The 21,186-nt window shown below is 36.7% G+C and overlaps 3 protein-coding genes across 3 annotated transcripts; 2 read left to right on the forward strand and 1 right to left on the reverse strand.

The window, feature by feature from the left end:
- Positions 1 to 960: 960 nt before the first annotated feature.
- Positions 961 to 10,345, reverse strand: adhfe1 (alcohol dehydrogenase iron containing 1). The gene is made up of 14 exons (XM_065266664.2): positions 10,228 to 10,345; positions 9,952 to 10,001; positions 9,836 to 9,882; positions 9,574 to 9,627; positions 8,955 to 9,109; positions 7,001 to 7,197; positions 6,825 to 6,902; positions 3,701 to 3,806; positions 3,426 to 3,578; positions 2,658 to 2,756; positions 2,180 to 2,258; positions 1,970 to 2,066; positions 1,509 to 1,666; positions 961 to 1,341 (listed from the first exon to the last, which is right to left on the reverse strand). Exons 1-14 carry the CDS (start codon positions 10,278 to 10,280, stop codon positions 1,258 to 1,260), a joined length of 1,410 nt encoding a protein of 469 aa, XP_065122736.1. The 5' UTR covers positions 10,281 to 10,345; the 3' UTR covers positions 961 to 1,257.
- A 4,645-nt stretch (positions 10,346 to 14,990) lies between these two features.
- LOC135748446 (CMP-N-acetylneuraminate-beta-galactosamide-alpha-2,3-sialyltransferase 2-like) lies at positions 14,991 to 19,026 on the forward strand. Its single transcript, XM_065266693.2, has 6 exons — positions 14,991 to 15,399; positions 16,185 to 16,378; positions 17,887 to 18,066; positions 18,164 to 18,209; positions 18,348 to 18,467; positions 18,859 to 19,026. The coding sequence occupies exons 1-6, from the start codon at positions 15,154 to 15,156 to the stop codon at positions 19,024 to 19,026; spliced, it is 954 nt and encodes a 317-aa protein (XP_065122765.1). The 5' UTR covers positions 14,991 to 15,153.
- A 1,166-nt stretch (positions 19,027 to 20,192) lies between these two features.
- crha (corticotropin releasing hormone a) lies at positions 20,193 to 21,132 on the forward strand. The gene is made up of 2 exons (XM_065266698.2): positions 20,193 to 20,305; positions 20,710 to 21,132. The coding sequence occupies exon 2, from the start codon at positions 20,730 to 20,732 to the stop codon at positions 21,123 to 21,125; it is 396 nt and encodes a 131-aa protein (XP_065122770.1). The 5' UTR covers positions 20,193 to 20,305; positions 20,710 to 20,729; the 3' UTR covers positions 21,126 to 21,132.
- The last annotated feature ends 54 nt before the right edge of the window (positions 21,133 to 21,186 follow it).

Raw genomic sequence — 21,186 nt, forward strand, 5'->3', positions numbered from 1 at the left:
ACAACAAAGTACTTTAAACGTAGTTTATTTATACCAAGCAAAAAAACAACAACAAATAGATTACCTAGGAAACCAAAACATTTGTTATTTTCGACGAGGCATTTGTTCAAGAGATCAGTTTAGCAACTAGTCAGACCATTAAAAAAACGAAACCGGAAGTAAAGTTCGGATCCAGACGTGTATCACGTGCGTCCGATGAAACCGTCTATAAGTTTATAAAAATTAAGTTGAATTAGCATACGTTATTTCAACTTTTATTTTATAATTTATAGCAACTCCTCACTACAAGTAAAAAAGTTGAAATTTATTGTAAATTCAAGTTGATTAAACTTAAAAATTCAAGTGCAACAAGGAATGCATACAGTGTACTAACTGAGAAACATTGGTTTAGGTTAAAGGACCCCTAACTTAGTTGTTTAATCCCCACAATGTGTCTGTAAAGTTTCAGCTCAAAATACACCACAGATCTTTCATAATACGGTGATGAACATGGCCATTTGTGGCTGCAATGAAAAACATGCTGTTTTTTTGTGTGTGTCTCTTTAAATGCAAAGAAAGCTTCTGTTCCCCTCCCTTTATGCAAAGCATGTGCTAGAACGCTTACACTTGTGCTTTGGACTACATCAAAACATGTGTCTCTGGCAAAAGGTCAAACTATGCACTCATAAGGTGGAGTCTGTGAGTGGTTATGGTTGGTTTAATCAATGTGACATCACATTGATATGGAGATCCCCAACAGTCTGTTTTGTGTGACTGTTGTGGATTAAAGGAGATTACACAAAGAAGAATAGATAGATTTGTGTTGTAACACTTGTGTTGTTGACACTGGCGACTCATTTTCTGATAGAAACACATTTAAAATTGCATTTTTTAGGTTAGGGGGGCTTTAATATAGTAAATAACACAATCTAAATTTAATCTAAACTAATTTTGTTCCGATTCACAAATCAGTCACACATGTACAAGCCTAAGGTGTGTGGTCACAAATATAATTATGGGGATTTGTTTACAGCATATCATCATGATCTGTTACACGTGTATGCGTTTGTGACTCGATTGAAACACAAGAACATGTGCATTATTTACAAGTACAGTATCTGACAGTAAGGCACTACTGCAAACCCTGAAAGGATTAATGGGCTGTGCACTTAGATCAGTGTATTTGCTTACATAATACATTTAGCACAACTAATCTGTGAGTCTACGCTTCTGAGAACTGAGTTTGTTTTCAGTCCAGTGCTAAAATCTTTAGGGTGCTCAGTAGAGCTTCATGGAGGCAGCAAACAGATCAGCCAGATCCTCTTGACTGTGAGTCCTAGGGGACAGTTTAGTGACCCTCTCCTGCAAAACATACACATAACACAATTCATTACTAGTCTGAGAAACATACGTAATGTGCCATTGTTCAAATATTATTTGTGAGATTATCTGTTCTGCACATTTAGTTTTATAATACAAGACATTCAGCAATTTACCTGCATTTAATATAGACAGATTGAATGGCTGACCTGAGGTATAGTGCCCTTCACCAAAGATGGGATGTCCTCTTTAGTGTAGCCAATGGCAGACAAGCCGTCCTCCACATCCAGGTCATATAAAAAAGTTCTGATAGTGTCAGCCAATAAACGGCCAGCATCTTCTTTTTTAATGTTATGTACATCGACGCCTTATAAAACACACAATGTAAACCTTAAGCCATGACCAACATATTAGTGTAAATCAAAACATACATTTAAGATTGCAGGTTTTAAATGAACACTATAACTTTGCAAAAATGTCCATACATTACTTCTAGAATGAAACTCAGCCTGTGAAATCCATCATTCATTTCACATTGGCATGGCCTTACTCAGTCAATATTGAAGAGATCAGGGTTGTCTTTCACATAATGTTCTTTATATTATGTAACATGCTTTTATGTTAAAACAGTAAATCATAATGAATGACTTTAGCTTTGCATGTCTGTTACCAAGTATCTGTGCTGCCTCTAGATGGCGCTCTGGGCACATGCTTGCAGTAAAGGCAAAAACAGCAGGTGATGTAAGAACTACAGACAGTCCATGAGGCTGAAAAAAATGAAAATAAATTACTTAACAACAATACAGAAACAGGTTTCCTTATTAATATGTAATGCATTCTACAATATGTTACGTACTGTACTAGTATATAAAATATTTACCACTATAGGATGGTTAACATTGTAGCCTTTGGCCCTGTGAGTTTTGACATTCCCAGCAATAGGGTATGACATTCCGTGACTCATAAAAAAAAGAAATAATTAACAATTTAAAGAAAAAAAATCACCAAATAGACCATTACTTTTCCAGAAACATTCACAAATGTAAGCCAAATTAAATTACCCTCCCAGATAGAAAACTAGTCTTGCCTTTTACGTTTAAATTATAAGCACATTATCATAAAAGTCACACATTTTCATGAAAGTCAATGTCTGATTTGTTAGTCATTCCCCAAACTCTCACAGCAATGAGTTCGGTCCACCTGCACTGTCTGATATGCACAGGTGTAGAAATCAAGAAAATTATCGCAGTGTAGCACTAGCATTTTGATAAGCAATCTGATAAGTGCTCTGTGATTTAACGCTTGCAAACTCATTACCAGAATCAATTATGTTCTGGATGTTAGTTTGGTTTAATTACCATAAATGGACTCCAGCATTGCCGAAGCCAATTCCTGCGAACACACTGGCCAGGTGCATGCTGGACCGTGCCTCCACATCTTCTGGATCACGCACTGCCCTACAACACACATGTGCTTGTATCAATTAAAGGGCACCTTTTTCATTGCTAAAAAACAAAGTTTTTTGTGTATTTGGTATAATACAATGTGTTTGTGTGGTTCACGGTTTAAAAAACTTAAATTTTTGTAGCTCCAGATATCCCTGTCTTCCTGAAACACACTGATTTTGTACAAAACACATGGATTTGAAAAGCACTGTGTCCCTAATTGGCCAGCTAATCTGTATGTTGTGATTGGTCTGAATACCTCTGACGTCATGCGGAAATGTGACGCTCCTTACCATGTTTGAAAGATTCGGTCACAATGCAATGCTGACAGGAGTTAACTTACAGGCTATGAGTCAAAAAAGCGGGAGGAATTATGATAATGTCGGTCTTGTCTACATCATCAATCCCAGGAAGTAAACTGTTGCTTACAATCTGTGTGTTTGTTGTAGTCCTAGAAAAAAGATTTACGTTGGAGACGATAACTCGCGTATCTTTTGCATATCATTAACGTACTAATACACACTTACACACCAAAGGGAATGTAAAATTGTGAATCAGATGATAGGTGCTCTTTAACAACATTATAATTTGCATTTTGGATAAAGATGCTCTTAATGAAAAATTAACTATACTCTTCCACACACAGAAGCACGTTTTACAAACCCAAACACAGAAACATACCTTTTCAAATATTTGGCAACAATCTTGAGAGCATGTTTTGCCCAAACATCGCTGATTGGATTACTGCCCTGGTAGGCGGGGCGATTGATTGGGTTGGATGGGCAGGGACTCCTTAGGTTATAAGGCAATGCAGTGAAAGACTCTAATGCATGACTGAAAAGAAAGATTTACACATGATAAACATATTGCAGATGTAAACATACAACACATGTAGTCATATCAGCATGCATACCATGCATAACTATTTTGCTTTGATCTTGTATCTAAACACACACCAGAGCACATCAAACCCGCTGTTAGCTGCCACTCTGGAAGGCATGTGAAGAGTGTGCAACGGATCCACCATACCCAATGTTGGTTTTATTACTCGATTCGCTATGCCTAAAAACACACAAATATTGGGTTTCAGTGAAATATGCTACATAGATATTGACAGAAATGATATAAACCAAAACGCCTCAACTTACACATTAACTGTGAACGGATTGCCAGAAAAACTCGTCATTGGCAGGGAAGCTAATGGCGGGGAAAGTGTTCATGTATTGTATCCAACCTGATCTCACAAAGTTCCGTGGGATAGTAACAGAATTTTTTGCTCATTTTTTCATGGCATTCTCACGGATCTCCGCATTTTTCCGTAGCCCTGCTACGGACTGTCTTTTTCTGTGGCATTTTCACGGATTGGTTACTCAACTGCTTTTTCCTATTTTCAAACCATTTTTGCTTCGGTTTAGGGTTACATTTAGTGTTTGCGTTAGTATGTCACTTTTTTTCCGATTTATTCTTTTATATTTTCTAAACTTTAAACAATTGTGGCCTGGCGTTGGGGTTAGAGTTGGGTTTGGGTAGGGATGTCAATTCATGTAAATCTAACCCTAAACTGAAGTGAAAATAGGACAAAACAGTTGAGTAACCAATCTGTGAGAATGCCACAGAAAAAGACAGTCCGTAGCAGGGCCACAGAAAAATGCGGAGATCCGTGAGAATGCCACGAAAAATGAGCAAAAAATTCCGTGACTATCCCACGGAACTTTGTGAGATCAGGCTGATTGTATCGTAGGCTATGCATCAACATCGGCCTTAGTTATGGAGATGCACATTCATAATAAATGGAACTCACAGCAGACAGACAGTTGGAGGGGGAGAAGTTAACAAATCCTCCACCCAAAACGTCAAGCTAAGGTCATAAGAGAAGGTTCGCCACAAGAGAGTGGAAGTACATTTTCAGATTTTGATTAAAGTTTCAGGTCAGGCGTGTGACAAAAAAAAAATAATGACCCACACAAAGAAATAGTTTATAATGAACTCTGCAATATTCTATTAAACAAAATAAGAATTATGGGTTTTGATTTCATGGTGATTTTGAGTTTGGGCCACAAAAGCCATTTGCTTTTGTTGTTGCCGCTGACAGGGCCTATAGACTTTTAACCTTTGACCACAACTCTGACCCATAAACTTCTAACACTTATGCTGCGTTCCAGAGCCCATCCAAACCAGTGCGACGTTGGACTTATCCTACCAACTAGCGAAGTGGAAGTGGAACCTCCTACCGGCAAACTCGGGAGTTCGACCTACGCCGACCTCAGCAAAATTAAGTCTGAGGATAATGGCGGCGCCCATGGAGTCTCGCGTAGTGAGAGGTAAAGCTTCAACGAATAGGCTGTAAACTGTACTTCTCTGCTTGTAGGGTTGTTTAAGACACTGTAATTTAAACACAACTTGTTTTTTATATTATGGCGTGAAATTATGTCGTTATTACCTGTTGGCATGAATATACGGTAAAAGTATACCCAGTTACCTTATATAACGTTAAGCGATATGCAGCGCTTTTACATAATGGCTCCATACCACTTAGTGAAGATGTTTTAGGCTTTGTCCACACGAAGCCGGTGCATCCCCTACTATCCGATAATTTTTTTCCTCGTTCTAAAAAAAGTAATCCGTAAACACGGCGTCGTCTCAAGAAATATCTGCGCACACATGAAACCACTGAAACCGACTGAAAGCGGTGTAGTATATATACCAGACCAGTATGGGGTGCTGTAATTCTGCCACAGATATACACTATACATGGAGAAGAAGACTTTGAGCATGTGGATAACCTTGTGCGCTGTATACGAACCAAGAAGAAGAAGTGATGGTGAACGCAACAACTTCAAGAGCAAGAGCGGAGTCTTTCTCCTGGTTGTCTTCCGCGGTGGATCTGAGAGCATGTGGCGTATGGTGTTGTCCATTATCGCTTGTTGCTCACCACAATTGCAAAGAAGCAATAGATTTTGCTGTAATTAAGCTAGTAGGCTAGTAGCTTCTGTAGCACTAACACAATCATGTAGTCCGCCATTATTTTTGTTGCCGTTACGTGTGCCGCTGCCGACACATGATGTGATGATGTTTTCGCTTCACAAAATATACAGATTGGCTGTACACACGAAACCGCAAGGGTGTCGATTTCAGATTTATCCACTTTAGGACCCGGTCTCAAAAAATAGGGGTTTCAGTCTCCCAAAACGCTGGATCCGTGTGGACGAAACACCAATACGATAAAAAATGTATACGTATACAGTGATTCGCGTCTCCGTGTGGACAGCCCCTTAAACAAAGCGGGTATCAGCTTAGCGTAGCAGTCGCCCATGTTTTCTGTTTACATTCCACTTCAATTGCCTGGAACGCTTTGAAGTAGAAGCTAGTACTTATCCAGAAAGGATAAGCCCCACGTCCCACTGGTTTGGACGGGCTCTGGATTGCAACAGAAAGGGCGATTTATAGCCGTGCGTAGGTCCTACGGCGTAGCAGCGACGGGTAGGTTCCGCGTCGGTTTTCATTTATACTTGTGTGTCGCCGTCCGCGTCGATGTGCAAACACACGCAAAACCGCTTGTTGGCAGTAATCACGCGTGTAACCACAATAGCAGCAGAAGTCATCACAGAAGAAGAAGCTAAGCAAGTTAACCCACAAACGAAGAAGAAATAGCAACTTGTTGTGTATAATTTGAGAAGACCAGTAATGATGGAAGTAAATAAACAGCGACTTATGTTGCAGTTTGAGTTAAATCACTCCTCAACTTGGCTCATCTTTGTTTTCACCGTCTCAAACGGAAATACCTATGACGCAGTTTTTTTTACCTGACGGGAGGGGTTCTGGTGGACCAATCACAGAGCTTGCGGTCCGCGTAGAGCCGACGCGCTGTTAGAAATTTTGTGAGGTGCACGTCAGGCTACGCAGAGCTACGCACAGGCTACGGATAGCTACGGCGTAGGACCTACGCACGACTATAAATCGCCCTTAAGCCTTAACTTATCTCAATCTCATTTTAAACCTAAACTCTCGACACTCAACCCCTCTCTTAATGAATACAGAGCACAGTGAAAAGATGTTAATGAGTAAAATGTTCCTGCAAACCGGTTTTAGCCTTCATGTCTTCAAAATCAAAGATGGCCACTCCTGTGGTTTCACTTCCCGTACCAGCCGTGGTAGGAACTTTCATGGACACAGAAAAAAACACATAAAATGTTAGTTTAAAATAATGTTATTTAGCAGTGTGTGTGTTAACATACAGATGCACTGAGTTTTTATACCAGCAATAAGTGGCTTCAGTATGCCTGTGACAGGTTGTCCTTTTCCAATTGGTGCATTTACAAAGTCCAGAAATTCTGCATCTGGGTGTGATGCATAGAGATTAGCTGCTTTGCAGGTGTCGATCACAGAGCCCCCACCCACAGCAACATAAACATCAAAATGTCCTTTTTTGGCAAAGTCGATTGCTTTTTTAAAACTGTGAAGAGAGAGAGAGCAGTTTACACAATATTGCACAATCATGTTTTTGGTTGTTTGTTTATTCTTAATGCCATTTTTGCGTGCGTGCGTGTGTGTAAAGAAAAGAAAACAGCACTTTATTCTGCTATGTCACGTCTATGTATAGATTCAAGTTTATCCTTATATGTGCATTATAATTTCTCCATCGAGTAGAAGTCACCGGTATTACTGCACAGCACGCAACAACTTTGTTTTAACAAGATTTTTCGACAAAGGAGAAGAAAACCTTATTAAGCTTTTCTGCCCTCTGTCTTAAGACTACAGTGGATGCAGTTAATTTTTCCCAGACCGCAACAGATTTGCAAATGGGTTTATGTTTGTTCCCTGACTGCATTTCGGAGAGGACTGCTTCACAAACAAGCCTCAGTTTGACACCGGATTTGCCACTTGTTTACAACTGATGGAGCGGTCCCAACTTTAAAGCAACACTATGTAGTTTCCATGTAAAAATGACTTACAGCTCCCCCATGTGGTTGAAAAGCGCAACAGTGCCTGGTATCAGACACTCTTCTGCAGGCAGGGGGAGGGGCGGGGCTGTGTTTCCTACCCTCCACCGCCACTTTCAGAGTGTGCTTGTAGCAGCTAGGAGGCTGCTCAGGTTGCAGCAACAGTACAATTTGTCCAGTTAAAAGTTGTTCTATCACTGAAATAATTTTAGAGACATTATTTAAAGGTAAAAAAACTACATAGTGTTGCTTTAACTCTTTCCCCGCCATTGACGAGATATCTCGTCAATTAAGAGAAAACGCTTCCCCGCCAATGAGGAGATTTTCCGTCTTTACGCAATACCGCTATTATCCACCAGGTGGCGCCCTTCCGCAACTTTTTAAAACCGGAAGTATTGCCCTATGGCAAGCTGCTGCATGTCCGTGTCTGTTTTAAAGATCGCTCTGAATGGGATCTCTATGAAAAGTCCGTCATAAAAATTGAATTATTTCTGCTTTTTGCTCAAAATGTGGTGTTTTTGCAAAAACCTACCCATATTCAAAAGCTGATTGCAAAAGAACCACTAAAGGTAGGATGAAACGGGTTTTTTTTTGTTTGAAAGCAGAGGGTCTGTTCTTTCATTTGGTATATTGTATGTTTATATATTTAAAGAAGAACATTTTCTGGAAGGCATTAAACTTTGGTGAAAATCATGAAAAACGCTGGCGCTGGCTGGCAACTTTTTTTAAAAACGCTGGCGGTGAAAGAGTTAAAAGACCCCATTTAGGAGTCGCAACCACAGGCGGTAAGTAAATAAAAATACTTGTAACTCTTAAGCTCCGCCCACCGTACAGCTTTTAAGCGGCCATTCCCAAACTGTGGTCCGTGAGGGTACTGCAGGTGGTCCGTGTAAAGGCAAAAGAAATTTTAAAATAATATATATTTTTAAGAATATCTATATAAAGAATATTGATATAAGAATATTAATATAATTTTTTAATTAAATTGTCAGTTTTCAATTGTTCGAAATAAAGAATTCATTAATTCATAGCCTTTATAGTCAATTTATATGATACAAAATTTTTATAAATGGAATGAATAAGGCCAGTTATTATTTTAATTTCCAGTTAGTTTCTTGATCTCTTGATATAAGGTGGTCCGCGAAAATTCTTGATTACAAATAGTGGTCCACACACACAAAAAGTTTGAAAACCCCTGCTTTAAAGAACTGAAAAACATAATAACTGTATATAATAATTTTTCTTTTGGATTGATCTCTTTTGGTTGCACCTTTTGTCTGTTGGTTCAACTCTGACATCCTCAAAGATCTGATAATTCACTCCATGCTTTGTCATTGAATCTATTACTGCTGCAACCGGTGGCAGTCGAGCCAGATTTTGGTCCGTCATGAGACAGACATTACGCGCTCCCATGTTCTGCAAATCCTGATAAGAAAAAAAATCACAAACAGCCAACTCTCTAACCAATAGACTAAAGCAGTGGTTCTCAAACATGTTCAGCATGCGGCCCCCCCTTTTGTAGGGTGCATTCCTTCGTGGCCCCCCAATGAAAATTTATGACAAAAACATTTTAATTAAACAAAACATAAAATTGTATAGAGTATTGCTGTTGGTTAGAACCCTTATTTTTTTAGGTTTAATTACACAAAATTCATGATAAATTTATGTATTTTATAAAATGTCATAAAACTGGGCCCCCCGGCACCATCTCGGGGCCCCCAGTTTGAGAACCACTGGGCTAAAGAACAAGTTTTAAACAGAAATGACTTGAAACAGATATTGCAGGAATTTTGGAAATCAGTTCAGATTTACATATCAAACAAGGTGAATAAATGATGACCAAATTTTCCATTTTTGGGTTATAATATTTCAGAATAAATTGATATTACCATTCCAATTTCTCTGGTCACTCCCGGCCCAAATCTGATATTTGAACAAGCCATCTAAAACAGAAAATCATGAAAAATATATAGTAGTAATTACAAAGTGAGAAAATAACATGTTACGTTATATAAATAAAATTTGATATCAACAATGTGTTCTCTTTGCTTGACTGGTTCATTCATGAAAATAATTTTAATTGATTTATAAGTGTTTACTCTAAAAACTATGTTTACTGTAAGTTAGTTTATTTAAGTATAGAGCTCTTACTTCAAACGCGTAGTCAGTTTTCCGCTCATGAAGTTTACCTGCAGAAACTACACACACACATAAATCACACTCACAACTTTTCATTTAATCAGAGATGAATAATGACTGAACCTTACCTCCATGATGAATGTGTGAATAAGCTTGAGAATGAGCAGGACATCGGCATCTATAAGACATTTGCGTGCAAACATTATATGAATTATTATGATCCTGATACTACATATTATGTATATAAGGGGTCTTATTGTGTGTCCTTTAAAAGGGGTTGTTTACACTCTCAGGTCATCGAGTACAATATGCATACATACTTGCATAAATATTAAAGTGCATTAACTTAACACACACTTTAACAACGCGGATAGTGTGCATATGATTAAAATATGTAAACTTACGACGCGCTTGCCAGCTGTCGCATTAGATGAGCGACTCTCTCACCGCCTGCCATGATTTCCAAACTGCAATAACACTAATGGCGCACTGACTGAACTTTAACCGCTCCGTATGCGCTCCTGCCACCTGCTGACAGCTATGTGCGCATGACTCGCTCATGAATCTATCGATCAATCTAATACATATTTTTATATATACTGAATATATAACTGGCTACATTTAGGATAAGGCTGGATGTATAAACCTGAAGGCAAGCATTTACAAATTATATTTATTTGTACTGCAGCAACTACAGCAGCTTTACAAAGCATTCTGCCTTATGAACCCCAGTGAGTGAGATTAAGGAGACTCTAATAAGGAAAATACACTAGAACGATACAAAGCAATTGTATGTAGCAAGAAATAATTTTTTATTTTTTTCTCTGAACTTTTCTGGAGACCCCATTGAACATTTTGGAGGTCCTATAGGGGTCCCTTTCTATTAAAAGTTTTTAAAAATAGTTATTTCATTCCTATTTATAATCTGTAGAACATTTTTGCACTACAAAAATAATTTATGGAACCATACAGCCTGACAAATAATGTGTTAGTTAGAAACCAAAATGTATTCTTTTATTCCTTTAAATTTGATAGTTTTTCAGTTGCTTATTTGTTGCATTTCTCAAATCATTCTTATAATTTGCTAAATAATGTTTGCATTTCTCAGAACAATTCTTACAAACTGCACAACATCATGGATGACCTGAAAAAGCCTGTAACTTGTTCAAAATCCTTAGTTCATCTCTCAATAGTACATTTTTATGTCAGTGAACATGTCAGTCCCATTAAAATGGCAAGTCCGTGTGTCATTGTACATAAACAAGACAGTCAAAATATTTAGTTGTCAAATACCAAGTGTACACAATCATGTGTCAATATTTTCTGATGTAAACTGTGGACGAATTACAGTTTTTCTCAGTCGCTTTGGTACATTTCTCGAATCATCCTCGACATTTGCAAAACAATAATTCTCAAAACAATTAGTACAAATAGCAAAACAACCTGCTAAAGCCACTACTCAAAATCCTTAGTTCATCTCTCAAAAGTAAATATCTGTGTCAATGAACATCTCGGTGTCATCAGAATGACAAGTCCCTGTGTCATTGTGTACGGATAAGACAGTCAAATTGTTTAGTCATGTTGTCAATATAAGAGTTTACTCTGGAGGGATGTTCATGATAGTTATGGTAAATAAATTGTAGGTAACACATAGTTAGCCGTCATTTCACCGTCTTGGTTTTTGCTTGCTGGGGACGTTTCTGTCTGTTAGAGAAAGTTAAGATTTACCTGGGAGCATTTACCAATTCAGGACAGATTTAAAAATAAACGTCTGGAAATTAGATAAAAAAATATGTTTGACCACACCCTGTATTATGAGATTTTGTTAAACCGTTTTGCATATATTATACTATATACTAATGCCTAATGTTGTGGGGGGTGAGACTATTCAACAGAGACCCATTATAATACATTTTGATCAACATGACATAAGAAACTGATAATGTAGGAAAAAGCAGAGAATTGTTCATAATCATTTGCATGGACGTACCAAAGCATTTGCAACTTCTTCAAAGAAATGAGAAACTGCTTTTTTTATGTGCACAAGTGACACAATGATGTGAGAATAGAACAGGAGTTTTGAGAATTTCAATTCTGATCTGAGAAATGTACAAAAGCGACTGTGAAAAACTGTAACATTTTGCCTTTTTTCTGTTAACAAATTACACACATTTTCAGTGCCGGTCTTTCCTATACGCAAAGTACGCAATTTGCATAGGGCCCCGCACCACTAGAGGGCCCCCTTGATCTCAGAATTATTTAAAACCATTATATCAAAGAAAAATTATTATTATGTTTAATGAAAACAAGACGCTATAATTTAAATAATTTGCAAACTTCCGAATTTGTGCGGGTTTTTAAAAATACTTAATGATTTCTTAAATCACTGATATGTACTCGGACAACATGCAGGCAGTTTCTCAATCCGAAGGCTGCAGCCTTCAGAGGTCACATTTGTAGGCTGCATATGCGTCATAAAAACGTATTTTAGAATATTAACAATTATAATGTTGACTATTATTCTTAGTTAATGCTTAATTGTTATATTATGCTTATGACTTGCAAATGAAATGCTTATTTAACTTAAATAAATCAGGCTTGATGACGTATGCAGCGCGCATATGCGACATGATCCGGAGGTTGCAGCCTTCAAATTTAGAAACGGCCGCGTGCATGACGCAGAAGAGTGATTTGGTAACGATGCGCATATTATATGCCCACCATTGATTTAAAACAAAGACAAAGCTATCCGTCTGGAGAAGAATAAAGGGAAAAAAACGTGAAGCAAGGGAACAAGATAAAGGATTTGCGCGAGCAGATTAAGTCAATGTAAAGACACGCGTCTTAGCATGGGGCGATTCAAATGACGCGAATTGGGTGACACAATTGCCGCGAAAACACGCGCTTTTCCTTTGAACTTCAAGAACGCGCTCTCGTGCAGGATAATTTGGAGAGAGAGAGAGAGAGAGAGAGAGAGAGAGAGAGAGAGAGAGAGAGAGAGAGGTAAGAATGGTGCCCACGTCGAGAAAACTTAATAGAAGACTTGAAATTTGTAAAGGATTAAAGTATATGTCACTCGTTTAATTACAGTATGTTAACTGGATAACACTGGATATAACTCATTGTATAGATAATAAAATAATGTATTTTGATTACACAAATCAAACCTAACTATATGATTGTAGCTGCTGACCAGCATATGGAATCTCTATGGCTAATTTCTAAGACATGTTGCTGATACAGTAATGTGTGTTGTACCTTATCTTGTTAATTGAGTCTTTTTGGGCATCTTATGCCTAGAATTATTCAAGGAGATTGATTCTTTTAACTTCCTTTAAAGTTTGATCAGTTGTGCATAATGACATGTGCAACAAATGGATATAGGGTGTCAAACTCATAGATTTGCAATATTTAAAATCAGACACTATTTTTAAAATATTTGGGGTCAACCTCTGTGACAGCTTTAAAGGGACACTTCACCCATTTGCATTAAGCTTTGTATAGTTAGAACTCCAGTCATGTTTTTGAATGGTCATGCATCATTTCCTCAGTTGCCGCTGAGACTGGAGAAATACAGATTTCAGTGTTGCACATCCTTCTTTCAATGATGTAAAAATCATCATTTTGCATCATTGAAAGAAGGAAGTGCAATGTCTTTGTTGAGGGAATGAGACTACAAACACCCCTTTTCTCTGTCAAATAGGCACCAAATTCTAAATGTATGTTACATTTCGACTACAAATATGACACACTTTCAATAAAGATTAATGTTTCTACGGGTGAAATGCTCTTTTAAAGCTGAAACTTATCAAATCCTATCAGAGGTCCAGAATGTCATTGAAACACACCAGTGGCTTTGCTGTCATCAGTATTAAACATGTTACCCCTCGAAGTACCCCTCCCCACAGAGCCCCCCCCCCCACATAACAAATCCCAATTTAACCCCTGTGTATTAACAGTATGTATTTATATGTAATTTAATTTGATTCATTACATTCATTTAGATCAGGTAAATTTTTTAGTGCTTCTCACAACACATTTTAAATCAAAACAACTTATCAGCAAATACATGTTTCATGTTATAATCAGCAAGTTTATCAGTCAGGGTTTCAAAGTAATGTGCATATGGGAATATTATACAGCTATAAGATAATACACTATGTGGTTAGTTAACAACTAACTAACAGCAACATTGACTGGGTTTTACCCAGATAGCACAGGTACGTCTGTGAGATGTCTGGTAAAGATCTGGAGATCTGGAATACATCTGGTGTGTAAAAACATCTTATAAAGGAAAAGAGCTGCTTTACATACATTCTAAATCAAAAACGTCTTGCAGACATCTTCAATATGTCTATATGACATCTTTTAGAAGACGTCTCACAGACGTATTGCAGATGAGAAAACAATTTAAATAAGACATCTTGCAGATGTAAACGCAGACATCAAATAGACGTCTCCGAGATGTATGTGTGCTATGCTATAAGGGTCTGAATGCACTGACAGAGGGCCCCTCACAAAGCTTTGCTTAGGGCCCCCCAGCATCTAGGACCGGCACTGATTGTGATTTTGAAAAAATATTATCTAATTTTACAGTACATATAAAAAATTACAAAAGTAGATTGATTCACTATAAAAAATGTCACATTTTCTGTAAATCAAAATTTCAAGATTCACTTGACGATAATTTATCGATACAGTTCACATATAAAAAAAACCTAAATGTTTTGAGGTGAAGACTATTCAACATAAACCAGTGATGTATTTTGATGAAAATGACAATTGAAAATGTAGCAAACCGCAGACAATTGTACATAATCACCTGCATAATTGTGCCAAAGCATTTGCAATTTTCCAAAACAATCAGAAATTGCTTTTACTGTATGTTGTGCGCAGCTGACTTGATGATGTGGATGTAGAACAAAGTATTTTGAAAAAAATATTTCTGATCTGAGGAATGCTCCAAAGCGGATAAGGAAAAACTGTAAACTTGTGTGTTTGTTTGTGAATATAAATTTTCCAATGGTTTTTGCAATGCTAAATACTTTTTTTAAATGCCAATGGGGGATTAAGAGAGGGTGTGTATTTCTTGAGTATTATGTTAAGGAACATGGTAGGCTATGGTAAATATGATTATCTTGATATAAACATTGTGTCCATAAGAAGTTCAAATATACCTTCTAAACTAAGTGCAGGACAATGTGTCCTTAAATTTCTGTGACTAACTTGTTTAAAGAATAAGAGAGGAGGAGAACAGAACTTATGCCAAAGCAAATAAATTAGTAAATGAAGGCACATTCATATTTGTTGGGGATACTGCAGATACAAGAATGAATGTCTTCAACAGACTGCGACGTCACTACATCATCTTATTTCTGAGTTTAATGACAATCTGTTTACTTGTCTATATCAAAACCTCACAAAACATGGCCTTGAAAAGGTTGTGTTCTTGTAAGACTTGTGTAATGGACTTTATGGAGGATGAGTGGGTCGTTTATCATTTCAACCTCAAGGTTCCACCTATGCTCAACAGGAAAAACAGTGAGCTACACCAAGACATCTACAATTGGTGGATGGTAAGTCTACAACAATAGATTACAATAATAATCCAGAAAACTAAAATAAGCATCTTACATGTTCTCATTTAGATCTTCAGATACTTTAACAAACAGTTTGAATATCTTTTAGTGTAATAATTATTAGTTTTATACACACACACACACACACACACACACACACACACACAGCATTTAAAGTGAATAAAAAAGTTCATCAAAGTTGATCTAGGTCATGAACGGGTATTGTTCAAACAACTTTAATGAAAAGTTTTGATCCACTTCAAATGTGTGTGTGTGTGTGTGTGTGTATATGTATATGTATATATGTATGTATATATATATGTATATATATATGTATATGTATATATATGTATATGTATATATGTATATATATATGTATATGTATATATGTATATGTATATATATGTATATGTATATATATGTATATGTATATATATGTATATGTATATATATATGTATATGTGTATATATATATGTATATGTATATATATATGTATATATATGTATATGTATGTATATGTATATGTATATGTATGTATATGTATATGTATGTATATGTATATGTATATATGTATGTATATTTATATATATGTGTGTGTATGTATATATATGTATACTGTAGAGACATGTATTGTACTATAAGCAACACAAATTGTTGAATTCATATGAGGAAATTCATATCCTGATACAAATCAGACACATGATCTGTTGATCTTCTCATTTGTTTACATTGTAACCCGGTCTTGCTGTCTTGAGTGAGTGTAGTTTTTATCTTTTTATAGGGTCTGCAATATTCAGCAAAAAAATTCAACTACACAGAAGTTGTGGACCAGCTGTTTTCACTTTTCCCAGATAAAGAACACTTCTCAGATGGTGGTCCAGATCGCTGCAGAACCTGTGCTGTGGTGGGGAATTCTAGGAACCTCCTGGGATCCCATTATGGGTCTCTCATAGATATCCATGATGTTGTCTTTAGGTAGTACATCTAACTATAACTTTGAATGAATCATCATTCTGATTTTCCATTACTAATCAAAAATGACACTTTGTACTGAGGATATGTCCAATGAAAGGTTTGTTTAATGATAGGTTAAATTATTGGCATTAAAGGTGCCAAAGAATGCATTGAAATTATATGTTAAATTGTTATCTATTATCTACTTAAAATGTATGTGACTTTATTAATTGCACTTTAAAAATGGCTGGGTTATTTTTGACCCATAATGGGTAAATATTGGACAGAACACGTGCTGGGTTAAAATTGACCCAATGCTGGGTTATTTTAACCCAACTGCTGGGTTATTATACCCCATGGTTGCATAACAACAACCCAACATTGGGTCATTTTTGACCCATCATGGGGTCATTTTTAACCCAGCATGTGTTCTGTCCAATATTTACCCATTATGGGTCAAAAATAACCCAGCCATTTTTAGAGTGTGCAAAAAATATCCAGAAACAGTTTTACATGTCCTTTTACAACCCTAGGATTTGCCTTTAGAATAAAATGGTCTATTATTACCTTATTTGAAAAGGTCATGAATAATAATGTTGAGCTCTGCTCTGATTGGCTGTTTCACAGAGCAGATCCTTTAATAGATCTTGTGTGTATAAATACACCTTGGGCCCTATTTTAACGATCTAAGGGCATGGTCTTAAGCGCACGGCGCACAGTCTATACGAGTGTGTCCAATTTTACTTTTGCTATTTTAACAACGGGAAAAATGGTTTATGCGCCAAGCGCACAGCCTAAAAGGGTTGTTCCTATTCTCGTAATGAGTAATGTGTGTGTTTTGGGCGTAACGTGCAATAAACCAATGAGAGTTTCAGCTCTTATCCCCTTTAAAAGCCAGTTGCGCCTGGCGCCATGCCTAATCATCTCTATTTAGAAAGTGGAATTTGTAAACTGAAGAACTAAGCAGAGGAAGAAGACCACCAGTTTAAGAATAATGTAAAAAATTGTGTTTTTTTCATTTTTATTGAAATCATTTTTTTTAATAAAACCTTTAAAATCCGTTTTCTTTCAGTCAAGTAAAAATAGCAGGCTTTGAATTGCTGTAAATGTATTGATATCCTACATAATCAATGTAATCTCATAAAATAATTTGCAAATATGCAAGAAAAGATTTGTACATGTTACAAACGTGCGGAGAGCCGTTTCAGCTCGGACAGCGTCATGGGTTTTTTAAAAGCATTACTTAAAAAAACTTCTCATCTCACCATATCCAGAGTCATCATATACAGTAAATCCCTGGGGTAACATAAAAAAACATTTAAAAATAGATGCATTTGTTTAAAGCAAAAAATTTATTTACTTATCTGGCGTCCAGGGCTGGATCGTTTTTTATTTTGTCTGTGGTGTGGAGACCTGATCTAACGCAATCATCCATATTTTTTTATTGACCCGAATTTTTTTAAAGCCCCTAACCCAATCCAAATATCTTACAACAGTGTGCCTTACATAACACCGTTTACCTCTCTTAGGATAAATGAGGGTCCAACAAAAGGCTATGAAAGGGATGTAGGTTCTAAGACCACTCACCGGATTCTTTATCCTGAGAGCGCTGTGGATTTGGACGACTCCACTCACCTGGTGCTTTTTCCTTTTAAAATCATGGACATGAAGTGGCTCATAAGTTCCTTCACCACCAGAAACATCACACGGTTAGCATATGAACTCACAAAGTCTAATGCATTTTGAAAGATACAATATCTGTCGTAAGTGTTTGCATAATTTCTATGTCATGTATTTGTTTCTCAGCACATACATCCCAGTGAAACCTTTCATACATGCAAATAAGCATAAGGTGAGTAGGTGAGACCATGTTGCCGATTTATAGCTTCACAATATGACCCATGTCGACAAAATAGTGAAACATTTATTATAAGAAATGAATGCATGCAATTGAATTGCCCTGACAGAAAGATCTGATGTTCGTATCTAGGTGATGATTCTCCATCCTGGATTTATAAATTATGTCCATGAGAGATGGTTGCAACGTTATGGCAGATATCCATCCACTGGCTTTGTTACATTAATCTTAGCCTTGCACGTCTGTGATGAGGTAAAACTATGATCTAAATGTGATGTTTCGGTTTACAATTGCAGGTCGTAAAATAAGGTTCAGTTTGTAAACAGCTTACTGAAATCTCTTTCACTACCATAACAATAATTTGCATTTGAATTCATTCTCTATATTGAGAATAATTGAGAATAAGTGTGATATAAGTAAATTATATCTTTATTTTAGGTTTTTGGTAGAGGTTTAATATCTATCCATTGGCTCAGGTGTTAATTTAGTATTATATGTCTTTCATTCTAAAAGTTTGTTATTTAAAATGCATCATTTATTTTGCTTCTGAGTTTATATTGACAAAACAATCATTTTGCATGTAATCTGTTTACAGTCACATTATCTTACATTTGTAAATTACATACCTTTCTGTAATGCACAGGTGAATGTTTTTGGATTTGGAGCTTCAAGTGATGGAACGTGGCACCATTACTTTGATGAAACTAATAATCACTATAATGGAGGCCCTCATGTTGGAGACTTTGAAAACAAAACAGTGCATCAACTTCTTCAGAGAAAAAAGATTTCATTGTATAAAGGATTAAGATAAAGAAATGCATATAAATGTGTCTTGACAATGTGTAACACTACTTTCTGCATCTTGGTAATTTAAAATAAATAAATATGGTATTCAATTACACTGCTACGCAAATCCACCTCTCCTTCAAACCTCTTAGACTGCGTTGCTGAGATTAAAAAGTGGTTCACATAAAAATTTCTTAAATTAAATTGTGTTAAAACTAGATCCTGCTGAATCACTAGTCGTCCCTGTCTCTACATAGGTTAAAACCTTGGGTGTCATATTTGATAGTACCTTATCATTTAAAATAAATAAAAGACCCAGACTAAAATGCAAACAGCTTGGATTGACATACCTTAATAAAATATATCATTGCCATTAGGATGAGTAAATGATGACAGAGTTTTCATTTTAAAGTGAACTATCCCTTTAACAAAACTAATGAAAAACAGAGAACTACTTGCAAGAATGAGCTCTGCAACAACTACCTATCTATATACATGCCTGGATTTTGCATACAACGTTTTACTGTATTTACTTTTTACTCTATTTACTGTAAAAAAAAATGATGATTTTGAAAGATGAAAATTCATACAATAAAATATATTTTTACAATATAACACACAAACAGTTGTGTAAATTTAACAATTATAATAATACATTAAAAATATTATAATCAAAAATATGGCTCCTACAGTGGCCATAATTTAAAGGACACAATTATCAGCTCTGCCTCAACAAGGCAAGGCATAATATTCTACATTTGAATGAATTTGTTTACTCAATTTATGTGTTGATTGGTTGTTATTAATAATAGGCTCAAATGTAGACCAATTGAACACGCCACGTGGGAGGCTCTGCGCAATAAGAATTGCGTGTCTAACTTAATGTTTTGCGCATTAGTGCAAACAGTTTGAGCAGGTGGAGGTGCGTTTCTCCCACCACAAGTAATTTTATTATCAGCTGAGTCTCTCAACTGGCGGCACTTGAATCAGATTAAATGACACAAATTACGTAAAACCCGGATAATTCAGTGGGGAAATTTAATCTTCAACGTGAAACCAAACGCGCAAAGTGGAATATTAGAGTAGTTTAAAGCATTTCTCATGTTGGACTAAATCGAGACGCAAAGCAAATTATTTGGCGAGTCATTCCTGTCATATTTGAAACAGAACAGTGTTCGCGCGCATGTGCATGTTATATAAATAAATCCCACCGATGCTCGCGCTCCAACCACAGCCAGAGGTGCGACCGCGCGCGCGCTAAATTGCGAAACACTCGCAAAAACAAATCTGACACCCGCACTGAGGTAAGAGATATACATAGGCTACTTTTAACATACTGTATTATAACAAGGATCACGTTAACTCGTTAGTACATATTTGTATAAAAAATCAATAATGCTTATTGACAGGAAAAACTAAAAATAGCATATTTGAAATACTTTCCACATTAAAAAATACTGTTTAGTAATAACTACAATATAGTGAATACAATTTCTATATGGTAGTGTTAGAGCCTACTAAAAATAAGTAAAAAAGTATGCAGTGGTATTTACTATAGAGTAAATAGGCTATTAAAGTATACTCCAGTATTTTTTCACGTGGATATGAGCAATAAAGAATATGTCAGATTTGTAGTACATAATAGATTATTCATGTACATATGCAAGCACTAGTTTTACATCTCCACTTATATATCACAATTATCCAGATTCCCGTGAATTTCACTCAATGAAGCTGCACGTGCTGCTTGTGGTATCTGTGGGTGTGATCGTCTCGCGCTCTGTGTCCGCTCGCATACCTACAGTCACGCAGATGCCGCTATTGATGCGCTTAGGAGAGGAATATTTCATCAGGTTGGACAACGCGCCAGACCGGAGACCACCGCCGCGCACCGAGGCTCTTCAGCTGCAGCTTACGCAGAGGCTGTTAGGAAGTAAAGTCGGGAGTGTCGGTAACAGAATCACGGACAGCCAGGAAGAGCGTGACCGCCGTTCCGAGGATCCGGCCATCTCTCTGGATCTGACGTTCCACCTGTTGCGCGAGGTGCTACAGATGGCACGAGCCGAGCAACTTGCGCAGCGCGCAATCAGCAATCGCAAGATGATGGACTTTTTCGGGAAATAACATTTATGAGTGTTGTAATTCATTTTGTGCGTGCGAAATCTTTTAGATAAGTGACTTTCTT

This window comes from Paramisgurnus dabryanus, chromosome 6 (genome assembly GCF_030506205.2).
Source record: "Paramisgurnus dabryanus chromosome 6, PD_genome_1.1, whole genome shotgun sequence".
Classification (NCBI taxonomy): Eukaryota; Metazoa; Chordata; class Actinopteri; order Cypriniformes; family Cobitidae; genus Paramisgurnus; species Paramisgurnus dabryanus.

Coding starts and splice junctions, on each gene's coding strand:
- adhfe1 (XM_065266664.2), bottom strand. CDS start 10,280: ATGGCAGGCGGTGAGAGAGTCGCTCATCTAATGCGACAGCTGGCAAGC. Junction 6,903..7,000: donor ACTGAAGCCACTTATTGCTG/GTATAAAAACTC, acceptor TGTCCATGAAAG/TTCCTACCACGGCTGGTACG. Junction 2,757..3,425: donor GTTGCCAAATATTTGAAAAG/GTATGTTTCTGT, acceptor TGTGTGTTGTAG/GGCAGTGCGTGATCCAGAAG.
- LOC135748446 (XM_065266693.2), top strand. CDS start 15,154: ATGAATGTCTTCAACAGACTGCGACGTCACTACATCATCTTATTTCTG. Junction 16,379..17,886: donor ATCCATGATGTTGTCTTTAG/GTAGTACATCTA, acceptor TACCTCTCTTAG/GATAAATGAGGGTCCAACAA. Junction 18,468..18,858: donor CCTTGCACGTCTGTGATGAG/GTAAAACTATGA, acceptor TGTAATGCACAG/GTGAATGTTTTTGGATTTGG.
- crha (XM_065266698.2), top strand. CDS start 20,730: ATGAAGCTGCACGTGCTGCTTGTGGTATCTGTGGGTGTGATCGTCTCG.